Source organism: Aquarana catesbeiana, linkage group LG05 (genome assembly GCF_042186555.1).
Source record: "Aquarana catesbeiana isolate 2022-GZ linkage group LG05, ASM4218655v1, whole genome shotgun sequence".
Taxonomy (NCBI): domain Eukaryota; kingdom Metazoa; phylum Chordata; class Amphibia; order Anura; family Ranidae; genus Aquarana; species Aquarana catesbeiana.
In genome coordinates, this window is record NC_133328.1 from 48,976,797 (window position 1) to 48,997,400 (window position 20,604).

The 20,604-nt window shown below is 43.7% G+C and overlaps 1 protein-coding gene across 1 annotated transcript in view; it reads right to left on the minus strand.

Annotated features, from left to right (window-relative positions):
• The window catches only part of RSU1 (Ras suppressor protein 1), a 246,767-nt gene that overhangs the window by 189,402 nt on the left and 36,761 nt on the right, over positions 1-20,604 (minus strand). Inside the window, exon 4 of the mRNA XM_073629711.1 lies at positions 2,525-2,645. Within this exon, the coding sequence (XP_073485812.1) occupies positions 2,525-2,645 (121 nt within the window). The remainder of the gene's footprint in view (positions 1-2,524; positions 2,646-20,604) is intronic.

Consider the following 20,604-nt stretch of genomic DNA (forward strand, 5'->3'; position numbering starts at 1 on the left):
AACAACCTTGCACCACGAAATGGAAACCCAGCCAGTAGCTTCTTACATGGTGCTTCGGCTGACCAATTTTTCAACCATATGATTCTACGTATATGCACCAACCCCAGTGAAAGACGGGAGGTTTGCACGATAGAATCTCTAATGGCATCAACCACAAAGCATAAGGCCGCTGGAAGGTTAGCAAACCCCTGGGCCTGCTGTTCAGGTAATACTTTGATGACCTGCTTAACATGGTCTCTTAAGTATTGACAGACTCCAATCGCTGCTACTGCAGGTTGGGCCACTGATCCTGCTAAGGAGAAAACATCCTTCAATAGGGATTCCATCCTCTTATCTACAGGATCCCTGAGCATCTGAGCATTGTCTACAGGACAAGTCAGGCTATTATTTACGGAGGAAATGGCGGCATCAATAGCCGGTATTCCCCACATTTTAATAAACTTTTCTTCCATCGGATAAAGTGTTGAAAACTTTCTCAGCGGAAAAAAACGTTTGTCTGGGTGATCCCACTCAGAATAAATGAGCTTTTCAAGTAAAGTATGAACAGGAAAAGCATGTGCTGCTTGGAAAGGTTTCAGTGACCCCAAAGCAGAAGAGGATTCCTTAGCAGTTTCAGGTATGGGCAACTTAAATGTGGAGCGGACCCATCCAGTGAGGATCTGCACTAAGACTTTCTCCTCTTGGGAAATCGCAGAGGGTCCCTCTCCACCTGATTCCCCCGAAGAGGAATCATCCGTCCCATCCCGATCCTCTGAAAGGGATTCATCTCCTTTATCCCAGAGCTCCTCTGTCTGAGGGTCTTGGGGAACAGAGGAAAGCCTAGTGCGTTTTCTTCCACTGAGTGAAGACGTAATCACGGCCATTAATCTTTCCTCTAGACCATTAATGGTTGAGGAAAAAACCTCTTGTGTAATATATACAGGGGCTGAAGTGCCAGAGGCAGGTGTAGCCCCTGACCCCGATGGCTCTCCCCGGCTAGCCGTCCCTGGCCCATCTTTAGGGGGGGAGGATGCTGCCGACAGGGGGCCCTCAGAACCTGAACGAGATCCCCTAGTGTCTCTGGTTCCTGGGGTGCTTGAACCTCTTCTACCCATAGTGCAAAGCAACAAGGTGTGAGGTATACAAATGAACACTGCCCGCTGAGCGATGTAGTCTGGCTAAAAGCCTTGCTACCCAATGCTCAGTCTGGTGTTACTTCAGTAAATGCTGCCTAGGAGAATGCCTGTGTCCCACCTTACATGCGACCGTCAGCTCTGTGTCTCTCAGAAGGCTGAGTGCACCTGTACAGAGTGCCTCTAATAGCCTGCAGCTGGCCTGAGTGGGAGTCTAAGCACTCTGTGCTGACGTCCCGCCCCCTCCTCTACCGCCCCCCCCACCTCGAGTTTTGAAAAAAAACGAGCGCTTCCCGCACTGCCGACTCTCCTGTCATGCTTCTGGAGAAAGGCTGGGGATGGGGGGGGGGGGGGGGAGGCTGGTAACAAGATCTGCCTGAATGGCTATCTTCAGAGATGGTGGCCATTAGGCCGCAGAGCCCGGGTGGTATAACCACTTTCTAGACCCCTGCGGCCCCTCTCTAGCCTGGGGGGGAACATTCAAACATGAGAAATCCCCCCTTCCACCTTACCTGTTTGCAGCCTGCTTGAGATGCTGGGACATAATCAGCGATTACAACACCTGAGACAGAGTCAGCATGTGCAGGTTTGTGCTCTTGGCAGCCCCCGGTGGTCACAATAGTCATAGCATGCATTTACCTTAAAGGAGAAAAGCCACTAGAACTCAAAAATTCTGTGGAATCTCCTCTTATCTTATCCAGCCGCAGGGTGCTGTTTACACAGACCCAATCTTCACCTCTCATGGGGGGCTCCGTTTAAAAAAACCGTCAGAGACTGGGGCCCCCATCAGTAGGGGGATTCAACAGTTCTGGGACCGTAAAGCACCTCGCCAGAAATTAGGAAGTTTAAAGCCATTTTCTGATCTGCGGGGTCCAGCTCTCTAAAAAGAGAAGCATTACGGGTAAAACCTCGGACACGAGGCCCGGGTACCATTCAATTCGGCCATGAAAAGACACTTTGAATGGATCCGGTTCGCCTGGCTTGCCCCAGTATAGGATCTTAGGATATTCCCTTTGGAGCTCAGCACAGGACATCTTTACACGTCCATCACCTAAGACACTGGCGTAAAAACTGAGGTATCCTTGCAAGGGGGAGGGATTATATAGGGGGTTGAACTTCCTGATAGGGTGTGCCAGTGTCCAATCACCAGTGATACCTATATAACCCATCAGTAATTACTGTGGCTCTGTGTCCCGTGATGTTCGAGAAAGAAAAGATAAATTCAATGTTCAAATTTACATACCCTTTACAGAAGTCATTCATTTTTTTAATTACTTTACAACTGATAAAAATGAAAAGGCTGTATTTACCCCTCCTGCCTGTGTGTTGCCTGTAGACAAGAATGGGTCATTGTAAAAGGACAACACTGCCCTAACGCTCATCTTTTGGGCAATTAGGCTGCAAAATCTTACCCGAGATTAAGATGTTTGAGCTTCTGAAGGCTGCTGATCTGTGTTGGAAGCTCCTCAATCTGGTTGTTGAAAAAGTTGAGCACCTCCAGGTTTTTCAAATCAGCTATGTTGGCTGGTACACCTAAACAGGAAAAATGTGTCACTGACATTAAGAAAAATATTCATAAAATAAATTAAATTATCTCTCACTAAAGCCTTGTACTCACAATGAAAATAATCGGATGAATGATAGTTTTTTCTTTTATGCATACTAGTTTCATATCGAAACTTAAAAAGGTTACTCAAGTTACAGAAATCCTCGTATAACAGACTACAATTTTGGAAGTGATGTAATGTGCTGTATTGTATTGCAATGTACTCTGTCTCTGTCATTTCTGAGCATACGTGGACTTGGTCTTCTGATTTTTTTCAGAGGAATACTGTACTGATAAAACAAATATCGTACGGGAAAAAATTTTGAGTTTGTCCCTTCAGATGAACTGTCACGCTCTTGAAAGCTGTGTACCAATGATCAGATTATCGTACAATGGCTTTGAAAGAAGTATTTTTCGTCCAATTTTTTAAACTGTGTAATAGGCATTAATCTGTTCATATTCTCTGCTTTTGCCCCCACACTGTTAATGACATGTTAGACATTAGGATACAACAAGGTGGGATCAAGTTACTGAAAGAATAGAGCATGTTCACTTTCAAAGTGAATTTTCACTTATCTCAGTGAATGAGGTAAAAGAAAGTGAAAATTCAGCTTGCAAAAGAATACCCAATCAATTGGAAGGAAACTAGGCAATTCTAGAATTACACCCCAAAACACAATCCGGTACTTCTCTGAGTATGGGGATACCATATATGTAAGACTTGTTCACAGTCTTCAGGTGTTCTAGGTGCATAAATTACTCATCTAATTTTTGGACTCTCACATTCTTGGAAGCCCTGGAGCACAAGAACAGTAGAAACACCTACAAAATGACCCCATTTTAGAAAACAAACACACCAAGGTATTTTCTGAAAGACATAGTGAGTCTTTTGAAAATGTAATTTTTTTAACCACAAGTGTTTGGAAACTACAGGGGAAAAAAAAAAATTTTTTTTTTTTTTTTTTTTTACACAACCAAGAAAATAATTTAACCTTGTGGGCTTTACTGGTACCAGAGAGGAACAATCAGACATTTTTAGATAAAAAGTCAATATTTATTACAAAATATGATTAAAAAATAATCATAAAAAAATGAAAAAAAGTACAGTAAGTCTCCTACTTACAAATGAGTTCCATTCTGGGAGCTTGTTTGTAAGTTCAACTTGTTCATAAGTCCAACAAAAATCAGTGCTGATCAGTGTGTTCTGGTGGGGGGCACTGGAGATCACTGCACCAACATTGCTTGTGTATGATGATCTTTTAGGTTTTTATTAGTTTAGCCCACTGGGTTGAATTAAAAAAACTGAGTGTGTGTACCCAGCTTTACAGGATTGGACATGTTCGTATCTGTGAAAGTTCGTAAGTAGAATGTTCGTATGTAGGGGACTTGCTGTACTCTAATTGGATGATAAAAGCCATATAAAATCGAACTACAAGAGTAAATCTTTGCTATATATTCCAAGAGGTCTGACCACTGCAGAGGAATGGATGCACGGGCGTCCTCCACAAAGGAAGCCTCTCCTAAAGCCCAAGCACAATAAAGCCTACCAAGAATTTGCCCGGGCCCATGCTGAAAAAGAAGACAACTACTGGGACTCTGTACTCCGGAGCGATGAGACCAAGATAAATGTTTTTGGAACTGATGGCTTCAAAACTGTATGGCGTTGTAAAGGTGAGGTACAAAGAAAAATGCACAGTGCCTACAGTGAAACATGGTGGTGGCAGTGTCCTTCTGTGGGGCTGCATGAGTGCTGCTGGTGTGGGGGAGCTGCATTTAATTGGTGGTATCATGAATTCACAGATGTTCTGCTCTATATTGAAAGAAGATGCTACCATCACTCCATGCCCTTGGTCGTCGTGCACTTTTCCAACATGACAGTGATCCAAAACACACATCTAAGGCCACTGTTGCATTTCTGAAGAAGAACAGGGTGAAAGTGATTCAGTGGTTAAGTAGGTCTCCTGATCTGAACCCAATCGAAACACCTATGGATCCTGAAGAGACAAGTTGAGCATCACTCTCCATCCAGCATCCAGGCTCTAAAAGAGGCAGTTCTTGAAGAATGGAAAAAGATAGGTGTTGCAGTATGTCACCAACTTGTTCATTCCATGCCTAGAAGACTTGGTGCTGTCCTTACAAATCATGGAGGTCCTACAAAACACTAGATGTAGTAGTTTTTGTTGTGGGGTGTATTTTGTATCAACTAATTTGAGTAAAACTGTAGATTTTGTAATCTAAGTTATATTATTAACCTTGCTTTCATGTAATCAGCTAAACAAATGTTCTATAGAACTCAGTTTTGTCAAAATTTTGGAAATTGTTCTTGTGTTCATTGAGATATTGATTCAAATCTTACTTTTCAAAAGGGGTGTACTCATTTATGCTGAGCACTATCTCTCTATCTATATCCATCTCTCTCTCAGACCTTTCTACTATAAAGGTCTGCTGTGTTTTCTGTATCAGCACATATCGTCCATGCAGTCATTTAACCCTTTCTGTTGTACATTTCCCAATGGATGAAAGTAGACCTCTTCATTTCATTTTCTTACAGCAGCAATTACACCCGTGTCCTCTGGCTCATATTCTCTCCTTGCAGCCAAATTAACCTTTTATCTGCAGACTGATATTCAGCCGGCGCTGTCAGAAAACTTCCTCGTGTTTCCAGATAATAGCTAAACATTGATCTGCGGCTAATCTTATGTAACCTTTTGTGTGTATTGATCAGAGCCGCGTACTCGGGGGGGGGAGGGGGGTGGGTGAGGCCAAAAGGCGGTTTGGCTTAACAAAAGATTTTGGTATTTTGGTGGCGGTGTCTGGGTTTCCTCTTCATGTTTAATAGGAAACAGGATTAAACACTGGGTAAGATAAGAGGCTATATAATTTCCAAGAAACCCTCTATCCATAATAGTAAATTCAATGATGAGATATTACGCACAGATCCAGTATACGCCAACGTTCTCAGAACCAAAAAAGCCGAACTCTAGGCAGATATAAAATAAACAAATGCAGATCTGTAATTATTAATACATCCCCTACATCATGCATTTTTTAATGTTATTTTGTATTGTTTTAGACAGTAACATAAGAAAAAAAATTGAAAAAAAAAAAAAAAAAAACTATAAAAAGCACAAGTAGGTAAAGTTGTCAGGTAAAGGCAATATAACCAAAAATGATTACAATTTTCAAGTAATACAAACTAAGTCCAAAAATAAATAGTGCCTGAGCAACACAGCAACAGCAATGTCCCAACCTAGGGACATTTTCTACACTAACATGTGTTCCCACTGGGGGCACTGTATCAACTGTATGTATGCACTAAACTCTGCTGACATATGCTTCCTACAGCCCTGATTGGTGCTGTGGCAGTCACATGACTCAAAAAAAATAAAAAAATAAAAAAGTATGGCAAGAGCAATTCAAAATTAAATTATAACTATAAAAAACTGTTTACAGCTTACCATATATTTTCATTAAACAGCAAATATGTATTTTTTGCTCATTAATATGGTACAGGCAGAGTCAGAGAGGACTGACACTAGCTTTAATTTTCGTTCAGACGGCATCTGCATCCAAGGCTTTTTTTTTTTTTTTTTTTTTTTTTTTTTTTTTAACTTTACAGGTATTAGCCATTACATTTGATATATTTAATACTGATTTATAGTGTTTTGCGAGTTTCTTAGTGAGTGTAATCAATCGGCAAATTATATCCCGCCCCATAGTGTTTACCAATAGGAGGACAAGGAGGAGGGAGGGACGGAGTGTCATTTACCACTGTGTATACGTCCACATGTGTGACTCTATACTCTAATGAAGAGCTTAGAAGGGAACTGAAGCTGGAGCTTTCTCAGTAGATGGCAACAGCTGGTCTACACAATCTCAGGTTGCAGTGGGGACACAGAAAAGATAGGAGGGACATCAAAGGCGAATAACTGGAAAAAGAATCCCCTGGAAGATCATGGTGCTGCCACATGCCTAAACTGATAAAAAGCACATTACCAATACTCCATTGGGACTTTGAGGCAGCAACCAAACTTTGAACTTCTTTAAAAAAATATATAATTTTATTTGTACATGATTAAAAGTAATTAACACGGGATATCCTAAATTATGTGGTTGCAGTCTGATATATTCACCATACAATATAAAGCAATCCTTCTAACATATGGTTGATCATGGGTTCAAAACGAATTTTCATACAATATTTAGGCGAAAGTTCCAGCATGTTTTGATCAAAAGAGTCTAGATCTTAGTCAGGGTGTATGTCAAGATATCATAATCCACATAAATAATGAATGAACATGACCGGAACCATTAAAAGAACTAACACTCCCTTCGGACCACCGAGCGCCAAAGCAGACCAAAATACCCAACAAGGAACCCTGAAGGAGTCATGCGGACCAAAGATGCTAATGGGGGGGGATAACAAAAAGGGGCAGAATCCCCACGCAAAAAATACAGAAGACAGGCACAGTGAGGCCATCAGGTAGGCAAACCTCCATGTTAAATATTTAATCATCTTGGAAATCCCCAATGCACTTGTCCAAAACGTGTCTTATGTGCCTAGGTAGCATGGATTCCATGGAGAGAAATGACAGCCCATGGGAAGACCCTAAGGAGGCCTTAGCCCCTGAGCAAGGCCTCCTGATTGGTGAAGAATGAAGGTACACACATACCCTACATGTGCATAAACACTATGTGTGTCTATGAAGAAAATGTTGATAGTTTAAGAGCATTCACAGACAAATGTGTATGTAATTCATAAAATAAAGACAATGGAATCTAAACTTAGATATCACAAAAAATACAAGTGGTGTCTCCCACACTGCAGGGCTCCAAGGAGGACACAAACAACAAATATGGAATAAACATACCATATTTATTGGCATATAACACGCACTTTTTTCCCCTGAAAATCAGGGGAAAATCGTGGGTGCGTGTTATAGGCCGATCCCCGCCGATTTTGTGTCATCGGAGCGATCGCGGCAATTGCCGCGGTCGCCGCCAACATACACAGCCGTGGGTAGATTCAAATATGGCGCCGAGACTGCAGGGATTCGTCGGAGCCGAGATACACATACCCGAATGTTCTCGGCTTTTTTCAGCGCCGCCGTCACGCCCAGTCCCACCCCTGGACCTGTGTTATGTCCATCATAGGGCGGGACTGGGCGGGAATGGGCATGACTGTGAGCGGCGCCGAAAAAAGCCAAGAACACTCGGGTATGTGTGTCTTGGCTCCGACGAATCCCTGCAGTCTCAGCGCCATATTTGAATCTACACACGGCTGTGTAGGTCAGCGGCGAGTGCATAAAGCTGCACTGACATGGCTGGACTGGGGCAAAGCTGCACTGACAAGACTGCACTGGGGCAAGGCTGCACTGGGGCAAGGCTGCACTGGGGCAAGGCTGCACTGACACTGAAAAGGCTGCAGATGGACAGATAAGGCTGCACTGATGGGCATTTTAATGTAAGTTTTTTTTCCTTAAAATTCCCTCCTAAACTTGGGGTGCGTGTTATACGCCGGCGTGTGTTATACGCCGATAAATACGGTACTTAAATGAGAAAGTTACAATAAATACATTCTTTGTAGGTAAACAGAATGTGCACATCCCCTTTAAATGCATCACCTATAGATGCTCATTTACTGGTATGCTAGCCTTCCATCATGAAATGAAAATGTAACTATGCCAGAGACTCCATCCCAGAACATACGGGGCTCCCTCTGGTTCTCTGTAGATACAATTAAATTCAGATCCAAGGTATTACCCTCCTGACAGCATGAGAGATTATTCCAGTCTCCTTCCTACATCAGTCCTCCTGTAATTTAAAACAATGAATTATGGGCACAGTGTTCCGGGTACTCGTCAGAATTGATACCATTCACTTCATTTTTGTAAATCACCTGCTAACATCCGTTCAGTATGTAGCTCGGTAGCCCGGCACTTGTAGATCTTTATCCTATTAACCTCTGTGAGTACAGATAGCAAACCAATAGTAAAGACCGTGTTCTAACAAGGCCACTGTCATAGCTGAAAACTATGCTTTGACTAAATACAAGAGGCATATGTATTATTACTGGAATCTTGGTGTGCTTTGTGTATTTCTTACAGACCTGTGCAGAAATTCAGTATAAAATGTTGCCTCTGTGCAACAGTTCCTGTAATAAGGACCAGTCACTGCTGTTCTCTCTCCTTGGGCATGATGACTGGTCTCGTCTCCGCCCCCTACTGTAGTTTTATGCAGACTATGTAATGGGTGGAGCTGCTGGCCCCTCCCACAGCTCTGCACAGGCTATGTACAACACAGTGATGATGTCACTGCTACTTTTACAAGCTAACATCTGGATAAGCAAAGGTATTTTCTGCATACAAAGTGGATTTACACCGATCAGCCATAACCTTATGAACCCGGACAGGTAAAGTGGTTAACTTGTTTCAATAGCATCTGAAAGTGGGTGGGATATATTAGGCTGCAAATAAGCATGTTGTCCCTGAAGCTGAAATGCGGAAAGCAGAAAAAAAAAAATGGGCAAGCATAAGGGAATTGAGCGACTTTGACAAGGACCAAAACTGCAGCTCTCGTGTGATGTTCCCATTTTGCAGGTGCCAGGACCTATCAAAAGTGGTCTAGGGAAGGAAAACCGGCAACAGGGTCATGGTTGGCCAAGGCTCATGGATGCATGTGGAGAGCGAAGGGTGACATATGTAGTCTGATCCAATAGAAGCGCTACTGTAGCTCAAATTGCTTAAAAAGTTAATGCTGGTTCTGATAGAAAAGGTGTCAGAACACACAGGGCATCGCAGTTTGTTGTGTATGGGGCTGCATAGCCGCAGAGGGGTCAGGGTGCCCATGCTGACCCGTGTCCACAGCCAAAAGTGCCAACAATGGACAAGTGAGCATCAAAACTTGATCACAGAGCAATGGAAGGTGACCTGGAATTCTATTTTTTTACATCATGTGAATGGCCAGTTGTGTGTGCATTTCTTTCTTGGAGAAGAGATTGCACCAGGATGCACTATGGGAAGATGGTAAACTGGCAGAGGCAGTGTGATGCTTTTGGCAATGTTCTGCTGGGAAACTTTGGGTCCTACCTTTAATGTGGATGTTACTCTGGAGTCCATGCCTTGAAGGGTCAGGGCTGTTTTTTGGGGACCAACTCAATATAAGATGGGTGGTCATAGTGTTATGACTGATCGGTGTCTATCCAGTGATTATTGAGGAATAGATGTGAACAAATTTTGTTGTGCCCATCAAGGCACCAAACTAAAAATTGCAGGTAAAAGAAAAAAAATCAAATCATACTTACCTCCACTGTGCAGCTCATTTTGCACAGAGTGGCCCCGAACATCCTCTTCTGGGGTCCCTCGGTGGCTCTCGGGGCTCCTCCCCGCATTAGATAACTCCCTAGGAGAAGCGTTCTCCCGACGGGGTTACCGTGCGGGCGCGCTCCCGAATCATTCATTCAGCGTCCATAGAAGTCGAATGTATGACTCGGCCCGCCCCCCTGGTCATTGTATTTGATTGACAGCAGCTGGAGCCAATGGCTGCGCTTGCTATCAATCTATCCAACCAAAGACGGGACTCCATGGAGAGAAGGACAGCACGTCCCCACCAAAGAAGAAAGGGCTCAGGTAAGTAAAACTGCCAGTGACCGGTGACTGCCAGGTGTTTTTTCACCTTAATGTATAGTATGCATAAAGTTGAAAAAACATGAAGGTTTACAACCCCTTCTGTGTCTATAGATGCAGACAGTGTGCCTCATGTCTGTGCCTGCAGGTAAGCACACCTGGCACACCTAGAAGAGGAGAAGCAATGAGCGCCAGCGGGGGACCTGGGAAAGGAGGGTCGGGACCGCTCTGTGCAATTCCATTGTACAGAGCAGGTACTCAAGTATAACATAACATGTTTGTTAAAAAAAAAAAAAAAAAGTTTCACAATCACTTTAACAGGGAACTAAAATAGGTGTAAAAGGTTCATATGAGTCAAGAGAATGTATGCGTTATATATTTGATTAGAGAACTGCAGAGTCCTAATATAAATCAGCCATTTGTACATACGCTATATTACCAAAAGTATTGGGACACCTGCCTTTACACACGAACTTTAATGGCATCCCAGTCTTAGTCTGTAGAGTTCAATATTGAGTTGGCCCACCCTTTGCAGCTATAACAGCTTCAGCTCTTCTTTGGAAGGCTGTCCACAAGGTTTAGGAGTGTGTCTATGGGAATGTTTGACCATTCTTCCAGAAGCACATTTTTGGGGTCAGGCACTGATGTGGACGAGAAGGCCTGGCTCGCAGTCTCCACTCTAATTTATCCTAAAGGTGTTCTATCGGGTTGAGGTCAGGACTCTGTGCAGGCCAGTCAAGTTCCTCCACCCCAAACTCGCTCATCCGTATCTTTATGGACCTTGCTTTGTGCACTGGTCCAAATCATTTGGTGGAGGGGGGATTATGGTGTGGGGTTGTTTTTCAGGGGTTGGGCTTGGTCCCTTATTTCCAGTGACGGGAACTCTTAAGGCATCAGCATACTCAAGACATTTTGGACAACTTCATGCTCCCAACTTTGTTGGAACAGTTTAGGGATGGCAAGGTCTATAAAAAAGACATGGAGGAGCAAATTTGGGGTGGAGGAACTTGACTAGCCTGCACAGAGTCCTAACCTCAACCTGATAGAACACCTTTGGGATGGATTAGAGTGGAGACTGTGAGCCAGGCCTTCTCTTCCACATTAATGCCTGACCTCACAAATTCGCTTCTGGAAGAATGGTCAAACATTCCCATAGACACAAACCTTGTGGACGGCCTTCCCAGAAGAGTTGAAGCTGTTATAGCTGCAAAGGGTGGGCCAACTCAATATTGAACCCTACAGACTAAGACTGGGATGTACTGTATTTATCGATGTACAGCACGCACAGGCGTATAACATGCACCCCAAATTTTAGGAGGGAAGTTTAAGGGGAAAAAAAAAAACTTACATTTTAAATAAAGAACTTTGAAGCAAAATTAGAGTCACAGCTCATCAATGCACCCTGCTCAGTGCCCATCTGCAGCCATTAAATTGACCAACAATGCAGCCCATTTCAGTGCCCATCTGCAGCCTCACCTTTCTCATCATTCCAGCCTCGCCAGTGTTGGATTAACCCTGCTGTCTCCAAGGGAAGAGGAGCAGCGAGCGCCACTCTCCTATGTACCCGGAGCTCCGTGACTCGCAGCCACGCCTCCTGGCCCTGCTCATATGATAGACAGAACAGTGGCCCAATGCGGGGCCAGGAGGCGTGGCTGTGAGTGACAGAGCGCCAGTTACACAGGAGATCGTTACTCTCCGTAATTCAGCGACGCTCGCTCCTCTTCCCTCAGAGACAGCAGGGATCGGTGTATAACACACACCCACGATTTTCTCCTGATTTTAAGGAGGAAAAAGTGTGTGCTATGTAGGACTGCAACTAACGATTATTTTCATAATCGATTAGTTGGCCGATTATTATTTCGATTAATCGATTAATCGGTTAATAACCTTAAAAAAAAAGTGTGGTGTATAATTTAGTTAATATGTAAAGTTTTAAAAAAAGGCAATTTATTCTTAAATAGCTCTATGCAGTGGTAAATAAAAATAGCCAACTATATATATAGGGAGCAAAATATCTAATCCACTCTGGGAATAACAGGCAGAAGAGATATACTGTGTATATACTATTAGAGGAGAGATAAGAACGTTCCTTCGATTTTCTAATCGTTAGTGGGGTCAAATCGGCGTTCATTTTCAACCACAGTAATGGGAAAATTTGGAAATAATAAAAAACTTCTTGGTGAAAGGAATTATCAGACAGTGTATGTGGTTTTCGTTCAGAAATTACAATTATTTTAAAAACCAGTGAAAATTTCAAACATTCTTTCATTCATCAAATGTGCAAAGATTTTTCGTCTGAATATTCTCATATGAAAATTGATCGGTGTGGCCAGCATAAGGCTCGGTACACACCTATGCAGTTTGCTTTTGATCTGTTTCTGCAGTGCTCTTTTCTGTGCGTTTTGATTTTTGCGCACGTGATTTTGCTGTGATTTGCGTTTTTGCATGTTTTTTGGCCAATTTGTTGTTGGGCAGATTAAAAAACACAAATTGCTGCAAAAACGCATTACATGTTTTTCTGCAGCTTCTCAATTGAAGTATGTTGAACCAAAAAAGCACTGTTTTGCGTTAAAGTCACTGACGCTTTCCAAATATACAGCGGCTAAAAAAGCATAGATGTGAACGTGTCCCATAGGAAACCATGTAAATGAACTGTAGTCCGTTTCTGCAAAAAGCACCAAAAAACACATAGATGTGAACCAGGTGTAAGACATTTAGTAACATAATGGGGTAAAAAAAAACGAATATTAGCCCTTTATAGTACCAAAAAAGCAAATAATCACTACTGTAAGGGGGTTCATTTTTTTTTTTTTTTACTGTAGAACTGTGAAAGAAATAGTTACAGTAGCGATCATTTGCTCTTTTTGTACTATAAAGGGCTCATTTTAGTTTTTTTTTTAACCACATTATGTTGCTGGCCGATTAATCGATTATGAAAATAGTAATCGATTATTTTCATAATCGATTAGTTGTTTCAGCCCTAGTGCTATGCACCGATAAATACGGTAATTAAAGTTCATGTGCCCCAATACTTTTGGTAATAGAGCATATTAATAATTAGGGATGTTGGTGTGTGGATCCAGAAAGTAAATGTAATTTTTTTATCAAATGCCACAGGATGTCGTCCACCCTGCCCGCCAAACATGCACCACGCAGCCCACAGCAACCTCAAAAAGATCCTAGTATATGTAGTGAAAATCCGAAGACTGCTTTAATGCTCAGACCCTTCCACACAGCATACATCATAGAAAATTGGAGATAGAAAGTCACCTATAAAACGACAAAACTGCAAGTTATGACTTTTTTTTTTTTTTGTGGCCTTGAGTAGAGTTTTACTTTATAGGCAAACAGGCAAATTTATTATACCAGAAAGAGAAAATGAGCGGAGAGTAGCAGGGAAATTTCTAAGTATTAAGCAGAGGTATCCTAGCAAGGAGAAATCAGCTTGACAGAAACTGCAGATATAGAGCAATTAAAAGTAAAATGTTGAAACTCAGTCGGGTGATACATGTCACCGCAGTATAAATATAACTGGCTATAGAATTCAGATCGTATATATATATAAAACCAGAGTTCCTTCAGTTCTTAAAGTTCAGACTGGTGTTCACATACAATTTATACTTTCTGACCCTACATATTAATAAATTTTCCAGCAGCTCTGTCAATTTCTTGGTAAGACGCTGTGATAGGACGATCCGGTTATAATGTGACACTAACAAAAAACACCCAGTCACCATGTACCTGGAAACCATTTCAGATCGAATTAAAAATAACACCGTCACTCGTCACCTGCCAACAGCTCTGAGAAATGTTTACTAAATGTCCAGATGTTCACACCTCAGATTTAGTCCAAATTCTAATTACTTTCAGAAGTTCATATCGGAAAAATAAAAACACTTTATAGACAGGTAATGATGCAAGAAGACATCACAAATAAGACCGGAGAGATGAGAGAAGTAGGGTGCGATTCACAACAGTGGCCACTGCAGTATGAGCGTCTCCATGGTAACGAGCCAACATGGCTGCCCTCATGTTAATATACAACAGGGATATGCAATTAGCGGACTTCCAGCTGTTGCAGAACTACAAGTCCCATGAGGCATAGCAAGACTCTGACAGCCACAAGCATGACACCCAGAGGCAGAGGCATGATGGGACGTTTTGCAACAGTTGGAGGTCCACTAATTGCATATCCCTGATATAAAATAACAAAAGAAAATATTAAAAATATAACTAAAGGCAAAAAAAAATTTTTTTTACGTTCAGATTTTTATTGCTGTCTGTTAAGGGAGATTCACCCTGTCTGTACTGTTCACTGAAAGTGAAAATGAAAGAAAAATAGGTTTTTTCGTCATACTTACTTGCAAAATCCTTTTCTTTGAGTACATCATGGGACACAGAGTTAGGCTAATATTCATTACCTGTTGGATTATACTTCATCAACATGTGATGGACATTGGTAGACCAAAAGGTCTTCAGACAGGAAGTGATCCCCTATTTAACCCCTCCCATACAGGAAATACATTAGTTTTGTAGCAAGCACTGAATCCTCAAAAAAGAGGGGAGGGATCTCTGTGTCCCACGATGTACTCAAAGAATAGGATTTTACATTTAAGTATGACGAAACTATCCTATTTTTTTTTTCATACAACATGGGACGCAGAGTCAGGCTAATATTCATTATCTGCTGGGACGTCCCAAAGCAATAGCCTTGAGGGGAGGGAGACACCCTGCCAAACAATAGCCATCGGAACTTATACGGCAGCCAGCAGTACACTGTGGCCGAAAGCCGAATCCTCAGCTGCTCGAACATCCACTTGATAAAATTTTGTGAGCTTATGCACTGAAGACCAGGTAGCAGCCTTACAAATCTGAGCCACAGATACCTGATGGAGAAAAGCCCAGGAGGTTCCTACACCCCTGGTAGAATGAGCTCTCACCCTAAAGGTAGGAGCTTTAGGTTTCAGACCATAGGCCTGAATGACCAATTGACGGACCCAATTGGCAATGGAAGCTGCCTGCCCCTTCTTGGGTCCTTTTGGTAAAACAAAAAAAGAGGCAAACCTTGACTGCCCAGACAACGTTAAAAGAATGCAGTCGTCTCTCTTCCGCCGAACGAGGCTGAGAGAAAAAAAGAAGGCAAAATCATGTCCTGATTTAAATGAAAGGCCGACACCACTTTTGGCAAAAAGGATGGAACAGGTCGTAACACGACTGTCATGGTGAAGGATCAAGTATGTTTCTCTGCATGAAAGTGCCGTCAACTCCGATAGCCATCAGGAAGGCTAGCTTGCGTGACAGCAAGTCTAATGGAATTTCCTTAAAAGGTTCAAATGGTTGTTTCTGCAACAAAGACAGCACCAAGTACAAGTCCCAAGTACAAATAGATGACCTAATGGGGGGAAGCAAGCGAGTTGCCCCTTGCATAAAGGTTCAGATCAGTGAATGGAAGGCTAAAGGCCTATGGAAGAATACTGATAGAGCCGATTGTACTCGAAGCCAATTTGATTTACACAGCTGACTGTAGAAAAGAGAAAATTCTCCCAATCTCATATTTCCAAGGATGCCATTTTCTGGCTACACACCAAGCAATATAAGTCTTCCAGACTTTATGATAGACCTTCCTAGTGACAGCTTTTCTAGCATTCACTAGAGTAGACATCACTGGTCCTGAGATGCCACGGTCCTTTAACACCCTGGCTTCAATAGCCATGCCGTCAAATTTAGAGACTGTAAATTGGGGTGGAATATAGGACCCTGAGACAGTAGATCGGAGCGACGTGGAAGCGTCCATGGCCCGTCTATTGTCAATCTCACAATCTCCGGGAACCAGGGCCTTCTGGGCAAGGCTGGTGCCACCAGAATGACTGGAACCCCCTCTCTCTGAATCCTGCGCAACAAATGTGGAAGGAGAGGGATCGGAGAGAAAGCATACTGTAAACTAGGGGTGTTGAAATTAATCGTTGAATCAATGCATCGGGATTCGACTGTCCACGATGCGGCATCGATTCTGTAGCCTTAAGAAATCGATTATTGAGGATGACGTCATCCTCGCGCCGTGCCGCCGCACCATGCCCTGCCTCCGAGTGGAGCTGAAAGCCGAAGTTTCTGCGCCATTTTGATCCGCCTCCCACTGACGTCACCCCCCTGCGTCGCGAGGAGAGGAGGCCTTCCATTCATCCCCTTCTCTCTCCCCTCATCGTCCCACCCCCTCACCAGCCAATAGATAGTGATCCCAGGCGGCGTCATGGTGGTGGAATGCGGAAGTGAGGAGCCACGCTGTGTGCACGTTGGAAACATGGAGCGCCGGCGCCGGAGCTTGTGGTGGCTGGAGCTGTCCCTGCTGCTAAGAGTGGTGGCCGCGGCCGGCTTCTGGAGCACGGAGCTCCGAGGAGGAGAGTGGAGCCATCAGTGCTTTTGGTCCCGGAAGGTTTCAGAGCGGTGATGGAGGAGGATGAGGCAGAGCTGGAGGAGAGCCAGAAGAGCAGTAGAGCCAGGTGAGGGGGCCATGGGGAGGACACTGAGAACTAAAGACTGACATGGTAAGGGAGGTGCCAGACTGTATGCAATAAAACCAAAAATGGTGTGCAGTGCTTTGCAGTGACAAATGTACAAAAGAGTGTTATTAAGTACGTAGTGAACAAATATAGTCATAATCTGTGATCTGATTGAAAGAAATCTTCTGTATATTCAAAGTAATTCCAGTGCTGAGTGTTCTCTGCTGTGTTCAAATCATTCCTGATTTCTGGTGAATGATTTGAACACAGCAGAGAACACTCAGCACTGGAATTACTTTGAATACACAAAAGATTTCTTTTAATCAGATCACAGATTATATATTTCAGGACTATATTTATTCACTACGTAAGACTCTTTTGTGCATTTATTATCACCACAAAGCACTGCACACCATTTTTTGTTTTATTGCCCTATCTGCATGCTCACTGTGTAGAGGTGGGGGGGGGGCTGCGGTGGTGAAGAGCAGAGGACTGTGTGGATGCTGGTCGAGAAGGATGGGAATTGGTCCGTGGTGACACTGGGCAGGGGAGCGCTATGGTAATAGTATTATATGGTGACAGGTTAGTGGTGAGGGGGGGCGGGGTATTGGTTATCTTGGATAGGACATTCTGGCACCTCCCTTACCATGTTCAGCAGGTCTGCAGTCTCTGATCATCTCCTGTACCATGTCTGAAGTCTCTGATCATCTCCTGTACCATGTCTGCAGTCTCTGACCATCTCCTGTATCATGTCTGCAGTCTCTGACCATCTCCTGTATCATGTCTGCAGTCTCTGACCATCTCCTGTATCATGTCTGCAGTCTCTGACCATCTCCTGTATCATGTCTGCAGTCTCTGATCATCTCCTGTAGTATGTCTGCAGTCTCTGATCATCTCCTGTAGTATGTCTGCAGTCTCTGATCATCTCCTGTATCATGTCTGCAGTTTCTGATCATCTCCTGTATCATGTCTGCAGTCTCTGATCATCTCCTGTATCATGTCTGCAGTCTCTGATCATCTCCTGTATCATGTCTGCAGTCTCTAATCATCTCCTGTATCATGTCTGCAGTCTCTGACCATCTTCTGTAGTAATTTGGGGGCAATCTGGAGCTCCTCTTTAAGTTGTCTGCTGTGTTTACACTTTGCTACATGCAGGGAGTGTTGTCTTTTTTTTAAGAACAGATAAAATTTTAAAAATGGAGTTCTTCTGACTACTTAAATTTTTTGGATGAAAACCGCGCGCAGTAATCGTGATGCATCGTGAATCGTGGACCTGATAATCGTAATCGAATCGAATCGTGAGGCCAGTGAAGATGCGCACCCCTACTGTAAACCAGGGTTTTACCGGCTCCATGGAACTATCAGAGCATCTTCTCCAATTGCCAGAGGATCTCTTGTTCGCGACACAAACTGCTGTAGCTTGTTGTTGAACCTGGATGCCAGTAAGTCTACCTCTGGCCATCCACAACGTTGGCAAATTTACTGGAACACCTCTGGGTGTAGGGACCATTCCCCCGGCTGGCAGCTGAGATAATCTGCCTTCCAGTTCTCTACTCCCAGGATATAGACTGCCGATATGATTGGCACATGTCCCTCTGCCCAGGCTAGTATGTAGTTCACCTCCTTCAGAGCTGAACGACTCCTGGTACCACCTTGGTGGTTTATATAGGCCACTGCCATGGCATTGTCGGACTGAACCCTGATGGGGCAGTCCTGAAGCTCCACCATCCAGGATCGTAGGGCCAGACATACTGCCCGTAATTCTAGGACGTTGATGGGCAGGGTCTGCTCTGTCCCTGACCATTTCCCCTGAGCTGTGAGCCTGTCTAGGGTCGCTCCCCAGCCTGAAAGACTGGCATCTGTAGTCAGTACTCTCCAAGTTACCGGGAGAAAGTATTTTCCCTTTCGCAGGTTCTAATCCTGCAACCACCAGTTTAGGCTTAAGCATGCCTGAGGAGATAAGCACATTGGATAATCCAGGGCTTTTCTTCCTCTGTTCCAAGCCAACAAGATGTATTGTTGTAAGGGCCTGGAATGGAACTGGGCATAGGGCACTGCCTCGAAGGAGGATACCCACAGTGTGGCTCGGGGTTAAATTTCAGTCCCATTAGCAGTAACCCCAAGCCAACCTCGGGATTGCATTGCAGGATCCTGGTGCGGCATTACTTACCTTGTCCCCAGGATCCTGCGATGTCCCCCGCAGTGTCCGTGGGCTCTGTCCTCCTCCGAAGCCTCTCCGTGCCAGGCTCCGTTCCCTGCGAGCGGCGCGACGCACGGGGGCGGAGCCTGGCGGCAAATTCAAACAAATGTAAAAACCATAACACATACAGTACTGTAATCTTACAGATTACAGTACTGTATGAAATTATTTCACATCCCTTTTGTCCCCAGTGCTTTGGCCCATGCCCTGCATGCAGTTTTATATGATATATACTGTTCTTTCTGCCTGGAAACTGGAGATTGTCCATAGCAACCAAAAAGTGTCCCTTTATGTCAAAAGTGGCTTTAGATCAGCTAGAAAACAGCGATAGTAAATTAGAACACTTGCAGAATTGAGCGATAGTGAATCGTGGGGAAATTAATTTTATTATTATTATATTTTTTTTTTTTTTAATTATTTATATTTATTTATTATATTATAATTTATGTTTTTGTGTTTCAAACTTCATCATACCCGGGATATCTACTAGACTCTTGTTTGGACAGATTTAAGTGTGTTATTGTTAAGAATTACAGGCCTACAATATAAAACGCCAAATTTCCACGCAAAATAATTGTACCGCTTTCAGCACCTAAAATCTGAAATAATCATACCGCCAGGAGGTTAATAAGAACTCCAATTTCTTTTCAACAGGGTCTTTCAAGCCCTGTGCGTTATCTACCGGACAAGTTAAGTTCTTGTTTAAGGAAGAGATTGCTGCATCTACGGCTGGCCTCTTAGGAGGAACAAAAGTCCTGTCAGGATGTTCCCAATTAGCATACACTGCCTGTTCCAACAGGGGGTGTAGAGGGAAAGTCTGTGCGACCTGAAGAGGCCTCAGGGATCCCAAAGAGGACCAGGGAGGCTCAGTCACCTCTGCAAGAGGCAACTTAAAGGCAGAAGGAACCATTTCGGTCAGAGTCAGGATCAAAAGCCTTTGCGACTGAGAGGCAGACTTCGAATGGATATCTTCTTGCCCAGATTGCTCAGAAGCAGACTCATCTGCCGGGCACTCCACCGAATCCTGAGCTTTAAGCTCTTCCCCATCCTCAACCCATTCCTGCTCCAGACTAGGAGACTCCGGCAAGGGGGATCTGTCATGCTTCATGCCACCCTGCGGGATGGAGGCAAACATGCCAGCAGTCCTGTGCTCTAACCCGGCTAGGGCTGAGGACAGTTCATCCTTAGTGATAAAGGGTGAAGCAGTAGCATTGACTGTAGGCACAATACCAGATAGGTGCAGCGGCTCAGATTGCCTGGAAGCCTCTGGTCCTTCAGGGGATACAACACTAGGGATACAACTAAATTCATCAGGAACTACTGACGACACAGGTATGCCCTTCCCTGTGGTGTTAGTCCCACTCTTCTTTTTGGAAGACATTTAATAGCCACAAACAAAGAGTACTTGGTTGTAGTATTAAAACACCTCGGAAGGGAGACCCTTTAATAGGGCTCACCAAGCACCTATGCAACAATCCTGCTAAGCACCTTTAGCCTGCCAAACAACACCTGTTGACTTACGTGACCCGGGTAAGGAAAAATGAACCACTGCAAGTGTCTGTTCAGAGCCTGCTCTGTGTCCCACAGCTGCTGGAAGCACCACATGCTTGGCCTACACAGCTTA